General features: G+C 40.0%; 2 protein-coding genes across 10 annotated transcripts in view; one reads left to right on the top strand and one right to left on the bottom strand.

Annotated features, from left to right (window-relative positions):
• Positions 1-4346: 4346 nt before the first annotated feature.
• Positions 4347-20462, top strand: part of LOC135331231 (uncharacterized) — a 30263-nt gene continuing 14147 nt past the window's right edge. Inside the window, exons 1-3 of one of the 9 annotated variants that reach the window (XR_010392984.1) lie at positions 4347-4480; positions 4790-4838; positions 4931-5095. The gene's annotated coding sequence lies outside the window, so the exon portion shown is untranslated. The other 8 variants (XR_010392985.1, XR_010392982.1, XR_010392983.1 and 5 more) reach the window with 8 other exon arrangements.
• Positions 11218-20462, bottom strand: part of LOC135331226 (phospholipid-transporting ATPase ABCA3-like) — a 71894-nt gene continuing 62649 nt past the window's right edge. Inside the window, 3 exon segments of the mRNA XM_064526309.1 lie at positions 11218-11459; positions 15144-15269; positions 18276-18405. Coding sequence (XP_064382379.1) covers positions 11418-11459; positions 15144-15269; positions 18276-18405 — 298 coding nt within the window. The 3' untranslated portion in view covers positions 11218-11417.

Raw genomic sequence — 20462 nt, 5'->3', positions numbered from 1 at the left:
GTATTATATTATTACTGTGGCCAGAAGGGAAGCTGCTAGCTGATCGGGCAGTGCATATATCTATAGTACCACTACCTATCTATAGTACCACTACCTGTTCTCAAATGTTTCAGCATGCCTCCAGTCTGGTTTAGTTTTATTGCTTCTGAGTTGCTGTGCAAGTCATACGTGATAACAGCATGGATATAGCCTTCACACAACTTTAAATTATAGTGGCAGATTTTCATGTTAAAGCTTCTTTGTCGAGCAAAAGCTAATTGAACTTGCACGTTGGCAGCTAGCCTCGAGACCAGGCCGATTAAAATCCGGCCTGCATGGTCTCTATTGCATGGGTGATAGTGCACATGCGCGAACTGAGTCACCCAGATTCTGGGTGACTCGTTATACTTTAGTAAAATTATACCGTAAACTAGTTTGTTCACTAGTTTCTTTCCGTAATTGCCTCCTGTGGAGCTGTGGCTTATACTCTCTATTGCGTTGTCGAGAAGACTTACTGGCTAGCTGTGGCCCTCTATGGTGTTGTAGAGAAGGCTTGCACACTAGTCTGAAGCCAGAAGAAGCTCTCATTTGTACAGAAACCAAGTTCAAAACATGACGACCATCCAACCATCATAGAGGTAGATGAGAGCCTCTTCTGGTTTCAGACTAGTGTGCAAGCCTTCTCGACAACACCATAGAGGGCCACAGCTATAGCTAGCTAGGCTATAAAGCTTCATATACATAGTAGATAGTACGTGGGTGTGTATGGACCACGCCTATGATTAATTACACATGCAATAGATACCAGGCCGTGTTTTAATTGGCCTGGATTCGAGGCTACTGACTAGCTAGCTACACGTGGTAGACTACGTATTTGCAGCTGAAGTGATCCCGTACAAGGAACATTGGAATAGGGTCACTAAAGCAGAAAGCTAGAATTGTGACTGGTTGTTGACTGACTCTGGATCGATTCTCCTATACTCCAGTAGCTCTTTTATCTATGCAGCAGCTAGTCTCGCGAGCAGACGTGGGAGGGAGGGAGGGAACGTCTGGTCACTATTGCAGCAATTCCGTGGACCCCTGCCAGAATGTTGGCAGTGCCAATCAGATTTGTCCATGTCATAGTGGGCGGTAACACTCCGTATAATTTCCTATTATAGCATAAATGAACGTGAAAAGAAGGATTATTAACTCTAGCAAAGGCTAATTTTAGTGTTGAACCATACCTGGCTGCAAAAGAACTCGGTTACAAGGAGCTCAGACCAAGCTGCAAATGAAAATATTTGTCTATACATGTGAATTTGGTTAATTAACAAATATCTTGCACGTGACTACATTCCTCAGTGCCATGGAATTGCTGCAATAGTTACCAGACGTTCCCTCTAGGACAAGTCTGCTCGCGAGACTATGCAGCAGCCTGGCAGGAGCCATATACTTCTCTAAGACTCCATGGCCAGGTTTCCACAATGCATGCCTCATGCACTACCACTGTTCTCAGCATACATGCCTCTCCAGTGTTTAGTTTTATTGCTCTTGAGTTGCTACATGCATGCACTGCATTATAATCACTATACTCTTATAATCATGGCACCAGCCGAGGGTTTGCACTTCAGTGCTCTAGTCTCAACTTTATCTCCAATACAGTCAGTCTTGTGAGCTCTCTTCGTTTTCGTTGCAGTGGCCATTGTATTGAACAAGGTAACGAGCAGTTTTATTTTGCTGATTTATTGCTGATTCAGCAAAGTTAGAGTGCGCATGCGCAGTAGTCTATTCTACTGACAGTCCCTCCTCTTTTTCATTTTCAGCTTTTCATTTGTCCAGATTTGCGAGGTTTCGGACTAAAGGGTCCGGATTAGCGAGGTTCTACTTGTACGTATAGGTTATTACTCATGCGCGAGGGTAGTACAACTCCAGGTATATTGATCATATCCTGGGTGATGCAGCAGGAAACTTTTGTGATATGCAAAATTTTGCGCTTTTCAAGGGCAGACAGTTAACGCGAAAATTAAAACTGGGAGAAACTCCATGCACCGGTATTTCACATACAAAGCTATTGGTGGGTGTGGTTTCCTGGCATTGAAACGCGAATCAAGTTCTTCGCCTAACCGTTATAAAAGCGAAAACAAAACTCACGCAAATTTCTGCTGAGGCTCTAGAGTCAAACAGCGAAAATTTGCATCAACGAAAATTTCCTGCTATAAAATATTCATAATTATGCCTCGAGGCGTAGCCGCACGAGGGATACGGTAAAGCTGACAGTGTGTGTGTGTGTGTGTGTGTGTTCCAGCTGTAACTGCTCAACGGTTGCAATGCGACGAAAACTATAGACTTTAGGCCACGATTTTTATTCGTGGATTAGCAAACTAAAGCTTCTTTCTTGAGTTATGGCTAGTTTGACTCACATTGAAGGCTGTTGCAGTCTCTTCAGAATCTTTCATAGCATCATTTGTTCGCACAAACTTTCTATTCAACTTATGAGTTAGCCTTGCACTAAAGCGCTAGCTTTTTGTTAGCTACAAGAGTCAGAGAGCTGCTAAAGAAGCTAGCTATTATTTTTAGTAGCCATTATTGAACTTGCGAGACAAACCCCTTATTCCTGGATGTAATGCGCATGCGCGCTCAATACCACGTGTAAGAGAATCCATTTTGAACCCTAGATCCTGGCAGAATCAATTTTCTTCTTTGTTGAGGTCCTGGTAAGCCACAAACCAACCTGTTCTGATAACTCTTTTAGACTGCTTGTTATAGATACTACTTTCTGTGATTATACTACTTTCTGTGATTATCTCACGACTACTGACTATGCATGCCTTTGACAAAGGTTTACTCCCACTGTTTGGCTACAGGCCATTAATTTAAGACGATAAGTATGCACTATTAACTGTGGACACCCCTTTCTTGTGAAACAATCAAAGCACATTGCAAATTATTTACCTCTTCTATAACACTCTAATACAAGCAAAAACATGGCGAGAGGCATTAGCAAGCGCACGCTTGCAACACTCGTTACAAAAGTAGTTATTTTATGTATGTGACCACAATGAGCAATAATTATACCTTGAGAGTCCGCATTAGGTATGTTTTAATGTGTAAAAACATAATTATACCAAGCAAACTAACATAACCAACAAACCAATATAAGGCTCACTATACACAATAAAAATTATACTGATATTCAACAGCTAAAATTAATTATTCATTACTGAAAACGACTCACCTTTAACAACTCCATACCCTTTTTCTTGTAGAATTAAGGTAGTAGGAACAACAATAGCGGGTGATATAGCAGCCACAACAAACCTGCATTTGAAACTAACACATACACACTGTATTTTGTGATAACACTCACCCAAGAAGAAAACCCCATTGCCATGGTAGCTGCAGGTAGAATATAGCTATAATACCCTCCAAAGTACCTTCCAATACACAAGGAATAAAGGCAAGCATCACAAAAGCGCATTTTAAACGATTCAGCTTCTTGAAATTTAAGGCTAAGCCTCCACGTACGAGAACAATAACAAGAGCAATGTTCCTAATTACAGAACTCCACACCGGACTAATTTGGCTTAGCAATACAATAGGTAAATTTCTCAGCATGAATCCAGCAATAATCATACCGACCAATGGTGGAAGGCAACAAAACTTGACAGCAAATCCGATCAACGAAGAAATAATTCCTAGCACAACAAGTGCAAAAAAATGACCAGAAGGAAAAAACAACAAAGAATTAGCTGCTGGTACATCCACGTGTACGTCTTCTGGGAAATTGAACTGATACAAAAACTCTGAATTATTCACAATATGTAAATCACTAAGTTCACCATAAACGGTCACTGTTTGAATGTTTCTTATATCACATTCAACACGTTTGTCAATAAGCAAAATGCTATAAGCTGAAGAGCCATTAATTGCAACGACACCAACGGGGAAATATAAACTGATGATATACGAATTTTTCGTTATCGACAATACAGCCTCTCTTAACTTATCTATAGGGATGATGGAAGAGTTGGAAGAGTAGTTTGCCAGAGCTCTTTCACAATCATTTGTAGCTGCTGCTGGGAAAGAATCTTCGCCTAACAATGACCACAATACGAAGCACCAAACAACTACAGCAAGTACCCTTGATGGGTACACATGATACTTGAAATTCCTTTTACTCCATTTGGTACACAAAGCAAACCACCTTATCATAACCGTCTTCTTGTTTGGTTCACGTTCCATCTCAGAAGGAGTTAGATCCCTATAACCATAGATTGAAGAGTTGCTACAATTTAATACAAACAATTTAATACTGTACTGTCAAAGGTCAAAGTTTGGAATGCTGATTATTAGCGAGAGACCTTTAATTCAAAGGTCAAAGTTTGAACTTTTATGCAAAGCTTTTATACACGTACATGTACAATTATACAATGTCGATCACCACAGAGGCACACGGACTCCTGGCAATACTGATCTACACAATAGATGGATACTACTCTAAGGATCTTACTCCCTGCAGGTACGTGCAGTATTGGCTTTTAGCACATGCTAATAATTGCGTAATTATAAATTTATGCTGCTACCATGTACCAAGAGTGCATAATAAAGAAGAGAAGAGTGTCGAACTACTGATACTTCTACACAAACACTGTGCACAAAGTAACATAACTCCCATGCATGCACGTTGATAAAGTATTGTAAACTTACTCTCCTATAGTAAATGTTAACCGTGACGTGTATGGTAATGGAACAGAGTGAGGCTAAATACAGGAATACTCCGAAGTACTTTGACCTTTGGTATAAAAGTGTTTAATAGCCTCGTTTTTAGGCCGCCGTTGAAATGGGGCAGTTCAGACCCTGCTGACTCTATTGCACTGGTGAGTGAGTGAGTAGGTTCAGATTGACTGTGTTCCTCATTAGGCAGCAGCACTAGCATCATATCTGTGTGTTAACTCCGAATCCAATCCAGAGGGATGCAATGATCATTGGTTTGCAGTTTGTGACAACACGTATCTAGACGTGTCAGTATAATTATAAACTATTTGTGTGTGCTATCGCAATCGCTATACATGTGATGCTGCATATAAATTATGTGTTTTGTACTTTCTTGAATGTCTTAATTTACATAATTATGTTCATAACTGCTGGCACTTGCTATAATAATGATAATAATAATAATTATTATTATTATTCATGTGAACTTTACAGCTTTGCACAAAAGAAATTGAATAGGCTTTAAAAAATTGGGTGAATGAGTAAATACTATAGCTGACAGACTTACTCCAATAATAATATTTATTGGAGCAGCTGATATAGAGTGATTAGAGTGGTAAACAGAGCAAAACTCAGGAGCCTATAGAGGACATTTAAAGCATGGGCAAACCGTAATAATTATTATAAAAGTTATCTGGGTCAAAATTAATTATGAGTACTAGCTCTATAATTAATTTTTAATCAAACATCCATTTCAAAATCAATCAGCCATCATTCTAATTTACACCAGAACTTGTAGCCATCATTCCATTCTTCATTCCACCAGCATTTGTAGCCACTATTCTTCATACTAGCCACCATTAATTTGTAGGACTCCGCTATAGGAGGAGGAGTAAGACAGAGCCAGCCACCTGTACAGTTTTAAACTGTATACACAGCATTAATTTTATTTGTTCTAGAGGTCAAAGTACTTTGGAGTATTCCTGTATTTAGTCGCTTTGATCGAACAAGAGTGAAGCTAAATACAGGAATATTCCAATGATGTAATTGCCTGCAAAACCATGAATAACATTTAAACTCAGACTCCTATAGTACTTTTATAAGAGGTGCATGGGAATTAGCTTCAAGTATTGTATATTACAGTGTGTGTTTTCAGGCCTGAAGCTTTATAGTACTGGTGCATGTTCACCTACAACGTAGCTATTAAGACATGCTAGAGACTGAGTCGCAGCCAGTCTATAGCTATAGCTATATAGGCTAGCGAGTGAGTCAATAATGATTGTATGGTAAAATTATAACTAACATTTACTAAGCGTGTAGATCTACACAGTACAGTGTGAAAGCATGGCTGAGAAGATCATGGAATAAGAAATTATTGTACAGCTTGTACAATTTAATCAGTCCTAAAAAAAGTCATTCCAATACCAGATGTCATCCACCGTTCTTCAGAAAACTTGTCAGACTCTAAGTGGCTATAATTATAGGTATCCACCATGGGATGACTGGACAAGAGCCAGGAGAAACAGAGCTTTGATGAGCTTCATGAGCTTGAATATCTCGATATCATTGCACAGGAAGCCATTTTTGAGGAATAAAATTCAAAGGTCAAAGTTTGGAATATTCCTGTATTTAGTCGCTTTGATCGAACAATTGTAGCTAGCGTTCAACATTTAGAACTCATGGATCTGCTCACTGCACACTGATAGGAGACGATCTCTTCACAAAAATCATCTAAATAGAGTATAGTCGAGTTGATCCTCTTCACTCGCACTCTTTACTCACTATTATAACAAATTCTGTGTGTTGCGTCATTATGCGCAAACGTCATTAATTGCGAGTTGCTTACGTGCAATTGATAGGATGTCACGTTACTTTGTGCACAGTGTTTGTGTAGAAGTATCAGTAGTTTGACACGTACTCTTCTCTTCTTATGCACTCCAATTGCTGCCACCGTATAGCGGAAAATTTTCGTAGGTGCGCCCTCGATCAGCAGAAATTTTCGTGGGTTCCGCGATTCAATGCCAGGAAACCACACCCACCAATAGCTTTGCATGTGAAATTACCAGTGCGTGGGAGTTTATCCTGGTTTTAATTTTCGTGTTACTTCTCTGCCCTCGAAAAACGCGAAAATTTCCTTCTATACGGTATTGCTTTTGCTATTAGCAAAAATTATTTCTTATAATTATTAGCGCTATTATTACTATTATAGCTATTTCATATCGTGTTGAATTTGCTAATAGCAAATAAATTATAGCAAGTAATTAGAGTCGCTAGTATTGCTGTTTTATATCCCGTTGGTATATGTTGTTGCCAAGTTCAGTATGCAGCATAATGCACTGCTGAAAGTCATAATGCACTAACCAGAAAACGCCTCTCTGGCATTAGACAAATCATAAGAAATAATAAGTATCAAAGTAAGTCCAGCCATGCAGGGGCGTAGCCAGACTTTTGAGACAGGGTTTTCTGCCGAAAAATCAGCGGCGCGATAGCGCCGCGAAATTTTTGTGGACACGCCCACTTCCGGTACCACACCCTCTTGATTGGGGCACACCTACTGTTATTGACTATTGTTCATGACTTTTTTACATGTTTGTGAGAAGCTGGCTAGCTATAGACGTAACATACTAGGCATGCAGGTGCCAATTGTGTATTGCTAGTCTAGCTGAGCAACAATTAAATGTCATTTACCTGAGAGGTTTCATGTGGCTGAGATTGTTCTAAACTTGTACACTTCCTGAATAAAGTTGTGCTTAGAGCTGAGTCTGAGAATACTGGAGCATTCAGGATTGATACTAGATCTAAAACTTAAGTCTTGGTCTTCTTTGTTTGAGGTAGCTAGCTAGCTGAGACTAACTAGCTGAGACAAAGCCAAAGTGAAACGCTTCACGGTGCTGCTCTGATTATTGATTTGCAGCCACGTGTGAAAAGATGGGCAGGGCTGCATGATTTCAATTATAGGGAGCCCTGCCCAATTTTCTCAGCAGCTCCTGGGGGGGTTTCTGGGCAACCAGGAAACAATGGTAGCTACGCCCCTGGGCCATGTAGGAATGTTCAGCATGCACTGCTGGAGTTTCTTCTTTGCAACCATGCAGGTTTTAAAATTGTCCAAGGTTCGTTTTGTAAAATTCTGTGTTCCTAGACCTAGTCCTCGATCTCGTGATGCGTGTCAATTCTGCTTCACCATAGCACTAGCTAAAAGTTCTCTTTTTGCTGCATGGGGGCTTGAGCTGTTTTACAGAAATTATCTGATTTTGAATATTTAATTGTATGACCAATAATTATTATTATGATGATTGATTGTCAGAGCAAAATTACATTTTGTCGGATCAAAACATTAATTGGACTGACATTTCGACGGTCATGCTAATATTTTTAGCGCAAGCCCTGCTATACTCCATGCATGTATAATTATAGCTGATACAATTGAAGGCCTCCGGTATATAAAGAAGGGCTATCAGACAAAATCAAGATTACTGCACTAACTATAATTTTAGATCAAAGAAGCTCTAGCTGCAATATGGACAGTCAAAAGTAGCTATATACATGCAGTGGAACCTCTTATAACGGACTCTCTAAACAGCGGATCTCTCTGTTGTACAGCGGACAGCATGCCTAATATTATTGCATGTACCAACTGCTTTTTTACTATCAACTAGTGCATGTACTTGCAACCCCGAATAGTGGACACCTCTAAACTCCGGACAACGGACGTCACCCTTGCATGCATGAAAGATGCATTAATTATTAGTGCATGCAAGAATTAACCTCCTATAACGGATGAAGGGTTGTGGTTCCTTATTGTTAGTACAGTAGACTCTCGCTATTCCGGCTCTCTGAAGTACGGCCACCTCGATATACCGGCCATTATTTTGGCTTGGCACGGAATGCTAGCTATAATTATAATTATTATGTTTACTGCACAAACTCACCCTGAAGTACGGCCACTCGATCGCTATTCCGTTTATATTACCGGCCAGTGCTGGCTGTCCCAAACAAGGTTTTTAATGTAATTTTATACGTGTATTACGGCCGGATATGACGTTTTGGGTGTGGTTTAGCAAATAAAATTGGATTACTATTCATTATCCTTCATTATCCTCGAGACAAGAACCACAAAAGTGGTCATTAGATTCGGGGTAAGGAGCCGGGGCTATTTCCTGAGTTACAGCCACCTCGCTATTCCGGCCAAGCTGCATGGTCCCAAGGGTGACCAGATTAACGAGAGTCTACTGTATTATAAACGGGTATTATACTAATTTTAGCGAATTTGTAATTAACATGCACTAGCTAAGTACGCACTAATAATAAACGCAGTTGAAAATTATGAACTCATTTTCTTTTTTTCTGATGTAACTTTTCTATAATCTAATGTACTTTTGAGGATACTAGACGTAGCCGAGTGCTATTAACCTTGCCAGTGCTTGTTATGAGTGCTATTAATCCCTTATTGCACAAGTAGCCATACTATTGATTGTTAATCGTGTTGCAGTTTTAGGGACACTTTTAGCTGAAAAAAATTAGCCGCGGCCGTTATTCGAACGTGTGGTCGTCAAGGCAGTAATTGCATGTCGTTAATGACGACGTGCAATTACTGATACGCGATTAATCACTGTACGAATCACAGTGAATAATAAGACAACATGCGATTATCTCATTAAACACATTAATTTTGGGGTAACATAACCTATAATAATTGTTATGGTAACTTCCCAATAAAGGAAACCTCCAAATAGCGGAGAAAACCCCCTGCACCAACTTGTTCGTTATTCGGAGGTTCCACTGTAGTTAGAGGTCAGAGGGCGCAGTCAGTTATGATCGCGAACTTTGACATCCATTTCCTCAAAGTATTTGGAATGCGCAGGATGAACTGGATATGTACTGACTCAATCTAATCTCCTCTAAAAAAGAAAAAGTACAGCAATGAGAGCCCCCACCATCACTAACATTTTTCATTTTGTTCTGTGCATGCATGGAGTCCAAATTTTGGGATCTGTATCATAGCAACTGCATGGGTAGGGTTTAACTACCATAAACTCCGCATTCCTCATAAACTCCCTTGCATTGAGGCATAGATTGAAGAGTTAGAGGGATAGGAAACAGAGTGGTGCACGTGATGATTTTACATTGAATCTGCAGTGGAGCCTCGAAAATTATCCACGTTACGAGGCTATTAAGCACATTTTTGCCGGGTAACTCCCAAAGCTGTGTTTCCTTGAGACACATAATCTCTTTCAGCAATTTATAACACGCCTAGTCCATGAGCCACGTGTAGTACTTGCTAATGACTGACCACACCCAGTAAAAAGAGACTTTCCAATAAAGTTATATGTTCCCAAGGCTGTTTTAGAGCTATTGGAACATATAACGTGTAAGCGTGCTGGTTATGACTACTATATATAGGTTATAGGCTGAGTCCAAGGTCTCTATGGGGTTTTGAGAACCGAAGGCCCGAGGCTGTAGCATCTCGAGCGTAGCGAGGGTGCTACTAAGGGCCTAAGGGTCTCAAAACTCCATAGTGACCGTTGGATGAGGCCTATAACTGATTTAGAATAGTGCTAAGCAAGCTAAGCTATTATTAACACAAAGAAGACTCTGTTTCTACAAACCTCAAGCAACAAGCTTTGCTCTGGCTAGTCTACATAAAAAAAACTCACATTGAAGGCAGTTTCCGTCTCTTGCATAGCAAAAACGGTTAATAGAAAGTTGTTATTCTACTTAGTAGTTAGCTCTGCACTATAGAGCACTAGCTATTGGTAGCTGCAAGAGTGAGATAAAAGCTACAAAGCGGCACTGCAGAACACAAAGACTTTTAAAAATTAGTTTTTAATGATGCACTGCATCATGGTTACTATGACTTCGGTGTACTTGTGCATGTATAAAATAGATGTTGCTAAGCATTCCATGTATGATTGTGTAAAAAATGTTAAATGCATGTAGTGAACATATAATGGACCTCCATAGAAGACCTCTGAATGACTGAGAGGTCTCTATGAAAAATAAAGGACCTCCAAGCAACCAATCAGATTGCACCATTTGTGACAAGCATTTTCTAAACAATAGGTATAGACCTTGAAATATAAGTGAGTTGCACGGACTAATCACAGTTACTTATGCACTGAGTGTAGAAATAGATATTGTTGTGATGGCCTCAATTAAACCGCAGCGTAGCGCGGATGTTACTCGAGATACCAACCGTTTCCTATCCCTCTAACTCTTCAATCTATGATTGAGGGCGCACTGATTCTAAATCTACACAGCTAAATAGAAGCTTGACACTCATTGACAAGGGCAGGGCAGGACAGGTGGGTGGGACTTACTGCTTGGGCAGAAGTTCAGAGTACGAAGAGCTAGAAGCTTAGCTGGATATACAAGCTGTATATGGAAAAGCTTTGTGTTCGTTTTCAGACTGTTAAAGCTAGTTGCATCCAAGGTGAGGTAGCAAGCAGTTTTCATTCCATGCAGCGGGTATAACACTTATTGTTCACTATATTCGGCAACGTAAACCGCCCTTGGCCTCGGATTTGCCATAAATTCTGATGTATGTAGTGGGCAATAAGTATACAGAATACAATTAATAACACATACACAAACCTAAACCTAAACACTAGCGATGATAATAATGGAAGCCCTAATGCCTCGACACAATGTCATGCATACCTATTAATGTCATTATAGTCTTATGATCATAAAATACTAATTATAGTGCAGTAATAATATTATTATACTAACACTATAGTCACGCGTTAATCAGCATCTTCTTGTTCCTTGGCGAAGTTAATGAAAACCTAAAAAATGGAAAGAAAAAGTATAGGAACAATGAAAGCACTTGGGTTCGATGGTGGTGCCAAAGCTATATAACATAAAGCTACTAATACCGTATTACTATCGAGCATCAAATATTTGCAAACTTAAACCTAAATTATTACTAGTAAATACATACGATCCTTGCCAGAACGCAATAGTTAGATCGCAAAGGGTCATATTTTCTGCTGATTTGGCTCATTCGCAAAGGTTTTTCACCAGCAAAATATTCTAGTAATGCGGTAGCTAGCTTTTATACACACATTGATTATAATTATCATGATGAATATTTTTATTTTGCTGCATGCAGAATCCAGAATCACAGGGAAACTTGGGTAATGATCGACCATGATTGTTGTTAAAAATGATCGATGCAAAAATTCAAGTCTAAAATTAATGGCTGCATAACTCGAGAACGAATGCAATCCACAAATACAAAGCCAAGAAAACATGGACTAGAAGCCTATAGAAACTCTTACTTGCACTTCATTGATCCTTGAGCAGCTGAAACTGGACATTGATAGTATACGTTTTATTAAAATAATTGTCCCTTCTTCACATACAAATTTGAAGCATAATTAATGATAATGCCCATTAATGCTCTCCTATATACCTGGGGAAATTGTTTAATGCACATGCATTATAAATATGCCTCCTAGTATATAGGAGAGATTTAGTGACGGCGGGCATTAAAGCTCTCCTATATACTTGGGGCACTTTTTTCATTAATTTTAGTGACCCCATGCATTCCTGACATAAAAAATAATTGTAACCTCAAACGAAGAATTTGGCGACTCTTTTGATTATAACGTTAGCCTTAACCCTGCTGTAACATCACTATGGCCTACATTTTATGGGGTGTCATTTGTGTCAAAATTCTAATTTTTTTTATCCACTTATGCATATACAGTGCAACAACTAAAGAGAGTATTTTTTACATTTTTGTGACTAAACTAAATGTGATTGGATCAATTTGAGTGTAGGTACTGAAAGTTTAACTATTGGCGCTTCCATTGGACACCACCTGTTACATCATAATTATGACATCATTATTCCAAAATGGCTGCTATAATGATGTGTACATCGTAACTATGTTAGGCATGAAACTATCTTATAATTATGTTTGAGTTAAGATCTGAAATTTGATGTGCAAGTACTTTATTACCTTGTGCAACTATTGAGCTCCAACGGAAGTGCATGCAGGCTACTGGTAGGTTCTGAGATATACAGAATTTTATAAATTTATAGTAGCAAAATTAATGTGTTAGGCATTGGTTTATGCGGGCCTCATTTTTTTGGAGCATGTACTACAATAGTATACTTTTCACTGTGCTAACTTACAGGAGCTAGACCAGATTTTAGCTGATTTTTGTGTAGTATGTAAACTGCCACGCCCCTGTGACACATTATGACTGACCAACTGTGTGTAGTTGCCAGACAAGATGATTTGTGATGTCACAAATCAATGAATATCATTGCCTAAGTCAGAAAAAGCAAAAAAAAAAAGAAGCACCAAAACAGAGCAAAATCACATTTTTTGGCTAGAAAGGCCGCTCTAGCAAAATAATAATTGCAGAGTATATACAGACAAATAGCTATGGTATACCACAAAGCCCCCCCCCCCCCCCCCCTGTCCAGGGAGGGGGGTATGGGCTTTGCATTGTTGAGGATCACATGTTTTAAAAATCTACAGGAGTACTTGTGTATATCAGCATACTTGTGTATAAGTCAGCATACTTGCGTATAAGTCAGAGCACTTGTGCATAAAGCCAGCATAATACTTGTATAAGTGAGGGCACTTGTGTATAAGGTCAACATTATACTTGCGTATAAGTTAGTGCATGCACTTGTGTATATAAGTCAGCATACTTACGTATAAGCATGGATAGAGAGGGATTGGAAACGGAAGTACCCTCGAAGTACTATCCATGTATCTCCGCGGTTTTAATCGAGGCTTACTTTTTAACACGAGGGCTAAACATGAATAATTCATGAGAAATGTTTTGTCCTCTGTAAGAAGTCCACGAGCAGTTCTGCTGCTAAACATCAACTTTCATCTCATACTTAAGGCCATTTGGGACACAGGACACTATTTAGTTACACAGCCTTAGCTATATCAAAGGTACTATAAAATGATAGGAACACAAGCATGAAAAAGCGCTCTGTGTACCTCTAGCTACTTCACAACAATCGATTATATTTTCTTCGTTTCCAATTGATATATAATTATACCTACTATCAAGGGGCATGTGATTCAGTAATGGGGGTAGCTCTGAGATGTATGCATTGGACACAATAAGTTTCCCGGGCTTTTGTGGGAGTTATGAGGAGATACACGGATTGTTCCAGAGCCACTACGTAGACTTCATTGTAAAACATCACGTGAATCACTTCGGGGCATTTGTGTATAAGTTGGTGCACTTGTAGCAAAACTTGTTTACCAGGTGTTGCTACTCTACTTAGTATAGTTAGCTCTGCACTAGAACGCTAGCTATTGGTAGCTGCAAGAAGTCAGAAGAGAGCTGCAAGGTTCTGCTGCTGATGCAGCCATTAATTGTGGCATCGATCGCTTTTAACAACAGTTATAATTATGGTATCATTACCCAATCTTTGAGTTTGCATGCAGCAAAATGTAATGTGTGTATTACCGTACTTAACCCCGCCCATATGTTTTGATAGCTACATTTAAGCTAAACAAGGGGTGGGCGGATATTTGATTATGTGGCTACTGAACCGTGTAAGCGCCCACCTAACTCAATTAACGCCCACCAAACTCAATTAACACTGTCAGTAAATCAACTACACATACAGGATACATGTATGCAAGATAAAAAGCAATAGCATAATAATTTGTGAGCTCAGTCTTCCTCATCTTGATCTTCAGAGTCTTCATCTCTGAAGGGATCCCCCATGCTATCTACATCTGAGTCTGAGGGGTCCTGGTTTACTTGGTCTTCCTCAGATGTCAGGGATGTCATCTGAAACTTTATTATCCTCTGTTTCATCCAGAGGATTAGCCAATCCAGACTAAAAAGAAATGCACTGTGATCACTGGATACCCAGGCTCTTGACACCCAGTCAAGATGGTGGGTACGGGTCTGTCCTGCTTGATCCACTCCTCCCATTATTATCTCATGTAGGTCTTGTTTATACATTTGTCCATGGGCTGGATGATCGATGTACAGCCTCCAGGAATAATGAGAAAGAAGACACTCTGCCACAACTGTCAAGAGGAAAGGGCTAGAAGTACCATGTGTTCTGGTGTTCAGAGGGAAACAGTGTCATCTTGAACGCTTGATCCAACAAACTTGTACAACTATATAGATCTAGCTAAAGTCATTGTTTCTGAGCAAGCACTCTAGATATAGATATATCTCTAGCTCTTTAGCTAGCTCTCAAATAAAAATCGTGCATCCTGTTGACCTTTACCCGATTATACGCATGTGCACTAGTGGGCGCTTCTACGATTGCAAATAGGCCTCTACAGGACTTTCAGGCAAAAGTAGGGGGTGGGCGGTTCGACGGTTAAGTACGGTATGTACAGTTATGTGTAGCTTTGGCATCTCTATGCACCGACGCATCAGCACCCGCGGTGCTTTCATTATACGATAGCTATTATAATTATAGCTAAGATGCGAAATCTATCTCTATCTACATGTAGTTTGTACCTGCTCAAGTGTAGTCTGACTGACGGCATAGTCCATGATGTGAAGCCTTTCTTTATTCTGTTCGAGAAGTCGAAATAGTGATGACCAGCTCACTGCACCATAAGGAAGCTGGTACGTAACTGCTCCCTACAAAAACACAAGCAGACATACATTTAAATGAATACCTTAAGGTGACATAATTATTTTCACAGGTATAGTCATTTTGGTATCATTCTGCTCAAGTTGTGAAATTATTCATAGCGTTGTTTCTGATTACTCGCAAGTAGTTTTAATGAGTGTTCAAATTATCTGTGAGTACAAACGTTTTTTTTTTTACTATAATTCGCAGAAATTAAAACCCACGAAAATGTCACCTTAAGGTATAACTAGAAAATTTGGTGAAAAAGTAATTGCTACATACGGGCTAGCTACGCAAACGAAACAAGAAACTTGTAGCCTGGCCTCTCTATACTCTCTGTATGTCAATGACGTATACATGTGCGTTTAATAAATTTGAGTTGTGCACATTCAGTGGAAAACGTATTAGAGACTCAACTATACAACAGTCCTAAAAACCAACTTTCATCTCATAACTATTTGTTTTGGGACACAGCACGGTACTTAGCTATAATTATAGTACACACAGCCTTCATTATGTACGTAAAATTCAATTATTGCTGTGTATTATGCCATAGTCACTATTGCATGCAACATAATGAAATAACATAATGGAGAAATACAAGTACATCTACGATGCAGCTACTAGGGAACTGTTCAGCACTGATTTCATGCATGCAGGTTTAAAATTGTCCAGGTCATGCAGCTGTGATTTGACCTCGAGAACAAGCTGCTCATGGTATCGAGCTCGGCTAGCACAAGAGCACTGACTTGTATTTATCTCTGCTTCTGAGGAAACTGAAATTTGACCCAGCTTGCAGATACTAGCTTGAAGAAATCCAATATAATTTATATGTAGCCATGGTCTTTGGGAGCAGATTAGATGAACTATAATACCACACATGATATTTATTATGGAAAATGCAAGTGGACTATCATCACATGACAGTGAGTGAGACTGAATGGCAGACTGAATCCGAACTGTGCATGCACATAAATAATTATACTTCTATTATAGTCGAGTAATAGTCGAGTCACAGTAGTCCTCTTGCTAATTAGAAATGTTATTTATTTTTTAGAATAAACTAGGAGCAGCATGACCAACAATGTTTCCACACTGTAACTGCAAAACTGTCTACTGAGTTCTTTTTCAAGCAGCAACACTGAACACATCGCTAACAACTGGCATAGGGTCCAAATTATCGATATTATAGCTATGCATTTATCCTTGATAGAAAGAATGCATGGAGGAGCAGGTAGGGGATAGCATTCTTGTAGATCAGTAAGGCTGTTGTCCGTCGTTCGGAGTATAGAGTGACTGCTATTCGGGGTTACAAGTACACTAGTTAGATAGTAAAAGCAGTTGGTACAAGGCATGCTGTCGCTATAACAGAGGGATCTGCTATTTAGAGAGTCCGTTATAAGAGGTTCCACTGTAGTGACCTTCCAGAGGAGGAACGCCATGCATGCAGGGTCAATAGGATCACTGTTCTGGGTTCTTGTGAGCTTTTGCTGCATATATAACAGCTTAGCGCTTCTGTTCTTTATTTGCTTGCTTGGGAAGCTTACTACTATACCTTGATCTATCCAGTGCAGCAAGCCAGTACATCAAAATTTATATCCTTGCCACGGAAGGCTAATTTTCCATATCTTGTGGTTTCAGAATGTAATAAAAGGTCAAAGGTTGTAATTAAATCCTGGATCTCTTCTGTCAAGATGGTTCCTCTGGGGCGCGATAGCTCAACCGATTTCTGTTGTGATTATAAGGAGGATCAAGCTAGTGGCAGTGTACATGTATAAACTCAGGGGCGCAAGGACATGTAAAACACAGGGCCACGTGGTGTTTTAATTAGTGACCTTTTCACCCTGGCATTCCTCCTCTGCATGATGACCTTCATGCATTAGCTAAATTCAGGCTCCTCTGACATGTGCAAGGGTATAGGGCTCTAATAATTAACAAGCGTGCGCAGTGACACTTTTCGAGTTTCACCATTAATCGCAAGATCTTGACAGTATATGCACTTTGCATCTAGAAGAGAGAAGAGATCTCTCCGGAGCTATGTCTAGGCATAGATAGAGTAGAGAGGGATTGGAAACGGAAGTACCATCTGTGTATCTCCGCGGTTTAATCGAGGCTTACTTTTTAACACGAGGGCTAAACATGAATAATTCATGAGAATTGTTTGCTGTCTGTAAGAAGTCCACGAGCAGTTCTGCTGCTAAACATCAACTTTCATCTCATACTTGAGGTTATTTGGAACACAGGACACTATTTAGTTACACAGCCTTAGCTATATCATAGGTACTAGGAACACAAGCATGCATGAAAAAGCGCTCTGTGTACCTCTAGCTATACTTCACGACATGCAATCGAGATTATATTTTCTTTGTTTCCAATTGATACCTACTATCAGGGGGCATGTGATTCAGTAATGGGGGTAGCTCTGAGATACATGTATATGCATTGGACACAATAAGTTTCCCGGGCTTTTGCGGGAGTTATGAAGAGATACATGGATTGTCCAGAGCCACTACGTAGACTTCATTGTAAAACATCATGTGAATCACTTCCGTTTCCAATCCATCTCGTTTCCAATCCATCTCTACTCTATCTATGGTCTATTAGGGTTGTCTCTGTTATTTTGTTGTTATGCCTAATGAACACGTGCAGTCTGCTCGGCACTCGAGATCGATGTATGGCACATATTGCACTCAACCCTCGTGCCTATTACTACAGTTGAGCCTCAAACACCTAGCTGGTGTCCCCACTTCACAAACGATGTCCAGAGCTCTTACTAATGTACTACGACACATAATTATGCTCAGTGGACAGTCAGCAACACAAAAGATTCAAACATGTCGACACTAGGTGCATGTTTGTTATGATTACCATTAAAATTATTATTTTGTCCGAACTATAATTGAGGCTCAACTGTTCATCTACAAGAATGGATCCCAATTAAAGTGCTGTCCAGACCCAGAGATCATTATGTTCGCTAAAAACCTAGCAACACCTAACATTTCCTACGTATTTACCTGATGCTCTTCAAGTAACATTGCTCCAGAAAATGCTTCTCGAACAAAAATATGTACAGATGTTGTATCATTAGAGTTTCCAATACCATCATCAGCATATCCTCCATTGAGGTAAATTTCAGGATTTGACCTGTGGGAGGAAACGATAAACAGGTATAACAGTCTTACAATTATATGCAATGCACCAAAAAGCATAGAAACAAGCAAGGGAGACAGCCGTAGGTCAGCCTCACAACGTCATTACTAATTGAATGGTATATGATGGAATAATTATTATCAGAATATAATGTATGGGAGGGCAACGTATTCCTGGAATATTACCAAGGCACCCATGCACTGATCAGTGTGTGGTGGTATGAAGATAGACATGCATGCAGTATACTTGTGTACAGAGCTAAGAGACTCAGCATGTACGTAGAAAGGACTATATCATTAACCCATGCAAGAGTAAAATGGAATAAGTGAACATAAACAAGAATGAAAGCATGCGGCCTAACCCTAACCCATGATGCTATAATTATTATAATACAGTATAGACTCTCACTATTCGGGCTCTCTGAAGTACGGCCCACTCGCTATTTCGTATACTGCATGGGTGCATGGCCAGTGCCATAGCTGCCCCAAAGTAGGTTTCATACGTTTATTACAGCCGGATATGACGTTTTGGGTGTGGTTTGGCAGATAAAATTGTTAAATAGAGAGCAGAATGATTTATTATCCTCGAGACAAGAACTGCAAAATTAGTCATTAGATTCGAGTAAGCCACGGCTATTTCCTGAAATACAGCCACCTCGCTATTCCGGCCAAGCTGCACTGTCCCAAGGGTGACCAGATTAACGAGAGTCTACTGTATATACATAGAGTAATTATACCCAACTGGGCATAGTTATAAGCTATAATCACTATAGGCATGCAACCAGTCAAAACTGATTTATTTACTGCACAAAATTAATAACAAAAAGTGCCCCTCATCTCTCGGGCTTTGGGACACTAACACATAAATACTGAATGCACATGATCTAACATTGTAGGTACACTATACTTCGGAGCTAGCTAGCTAGCAAACTGCAGCTGCATACCGTATTTACGCCCATGGTAAAAGCTCTGTCTTCATCCAATAAACGCCCATTTTAAATAATCGCCTATGTATGGAGCATTGGAAGGCTTTCTGGCTCATACAGATATGGCTCCACAGTGCTTGTTTCATCTTCACTGCAGCTTTTTTTTCATGCTCAACAGATGAGAAGGAGTATAGGAAAGACTCAACTGGCTTGAAAATCATAGCTAGACAGGGGGGTAGGGAGGGGCAGGGCTTTGGGGGCTGGAGCCCCCCCTTCCTCTGCAAAAACCACACTAAGAGCCCCACCTTCTCTGATGACTGTCTTCACTGAGCCTGGGAATTACAGGTATAGATTAGTGGCAGACAAACAGCATGTCCAAGAGCTAGCTCTATACTATACTAGTAACTTTGATTCTTCAGTGTAACTAAGCTAGCTAGCTAGCTGGCTAGCATGCACCATTTAATTGAAACAGGTGTGGCTATAAACTATTTCTTGCACATGCGCAATGCACTGTGCAACTGATCAATAATCTACCACAGAGGTTGATTGAGAGCAGCAACTATGTCGCAGAAACTGGACCATTATTTCTCAAGCGTGAGTCAAGGCCAAGATCTAGTGCCAAGTTGCCAAGCTCTAGTGCCAGTTTGTCAAGCTCTAGCCTCTTAGTCTCGAATACCCGCCTCAACCTAAAAGCTTGAGTCTGGTCCAACTCACATATGAACTTTGTTCTGCACAGTCAGCAAAGTCAAGTGGGCTACACGCCCACAAGCATAGTGATAAAGCCACAAGCCACCGCATGTTGGGGACATGCAGAACATACACAGAGGGCTATATCAGACAGTGTATCAATTAAGGCTAGGAGTTGAAAGCCTAGGAGAAAAACACTGAGCTTGAAGCCATCATTGCACAGAGCTAGAGGGCCATGAAACCATGGTCGACGGTCACATTCACATAAATGAGCATTTAGGCTGTTAATTTCGACAAGGTGTTCCAAAGGTCCTATTGCTAGTCTGGAGAGTCTAGTATCATATCCTTACAACTCTCTCCATGAATTTTCCTACGTCGCCTTCTGTCAGGGGCTAATTCTGTCTACTAGTAACAATCCATGCTGCCGTGGCGGTTAGCT

Source organism: Halichondria panicea, chromosome 2, assembly GCF_963675165.1.
Source record: "Halichondria panicea chromosome 2, odHalPani1.1, whole genome shotgun sequence".
Taxonomy (NCBI): domain Eukaryota; kingdom Metazoa; phylum Porifera; class Demospongiae; order Suberitida; family Halichondriidae; genus Halichondria; species Halichondria panicea.
The sequence above is the reverse complement of the archived record's forward strand: the minus strand, read 5'-3'. Positions and strand labels throughout refer to the sequence as shown.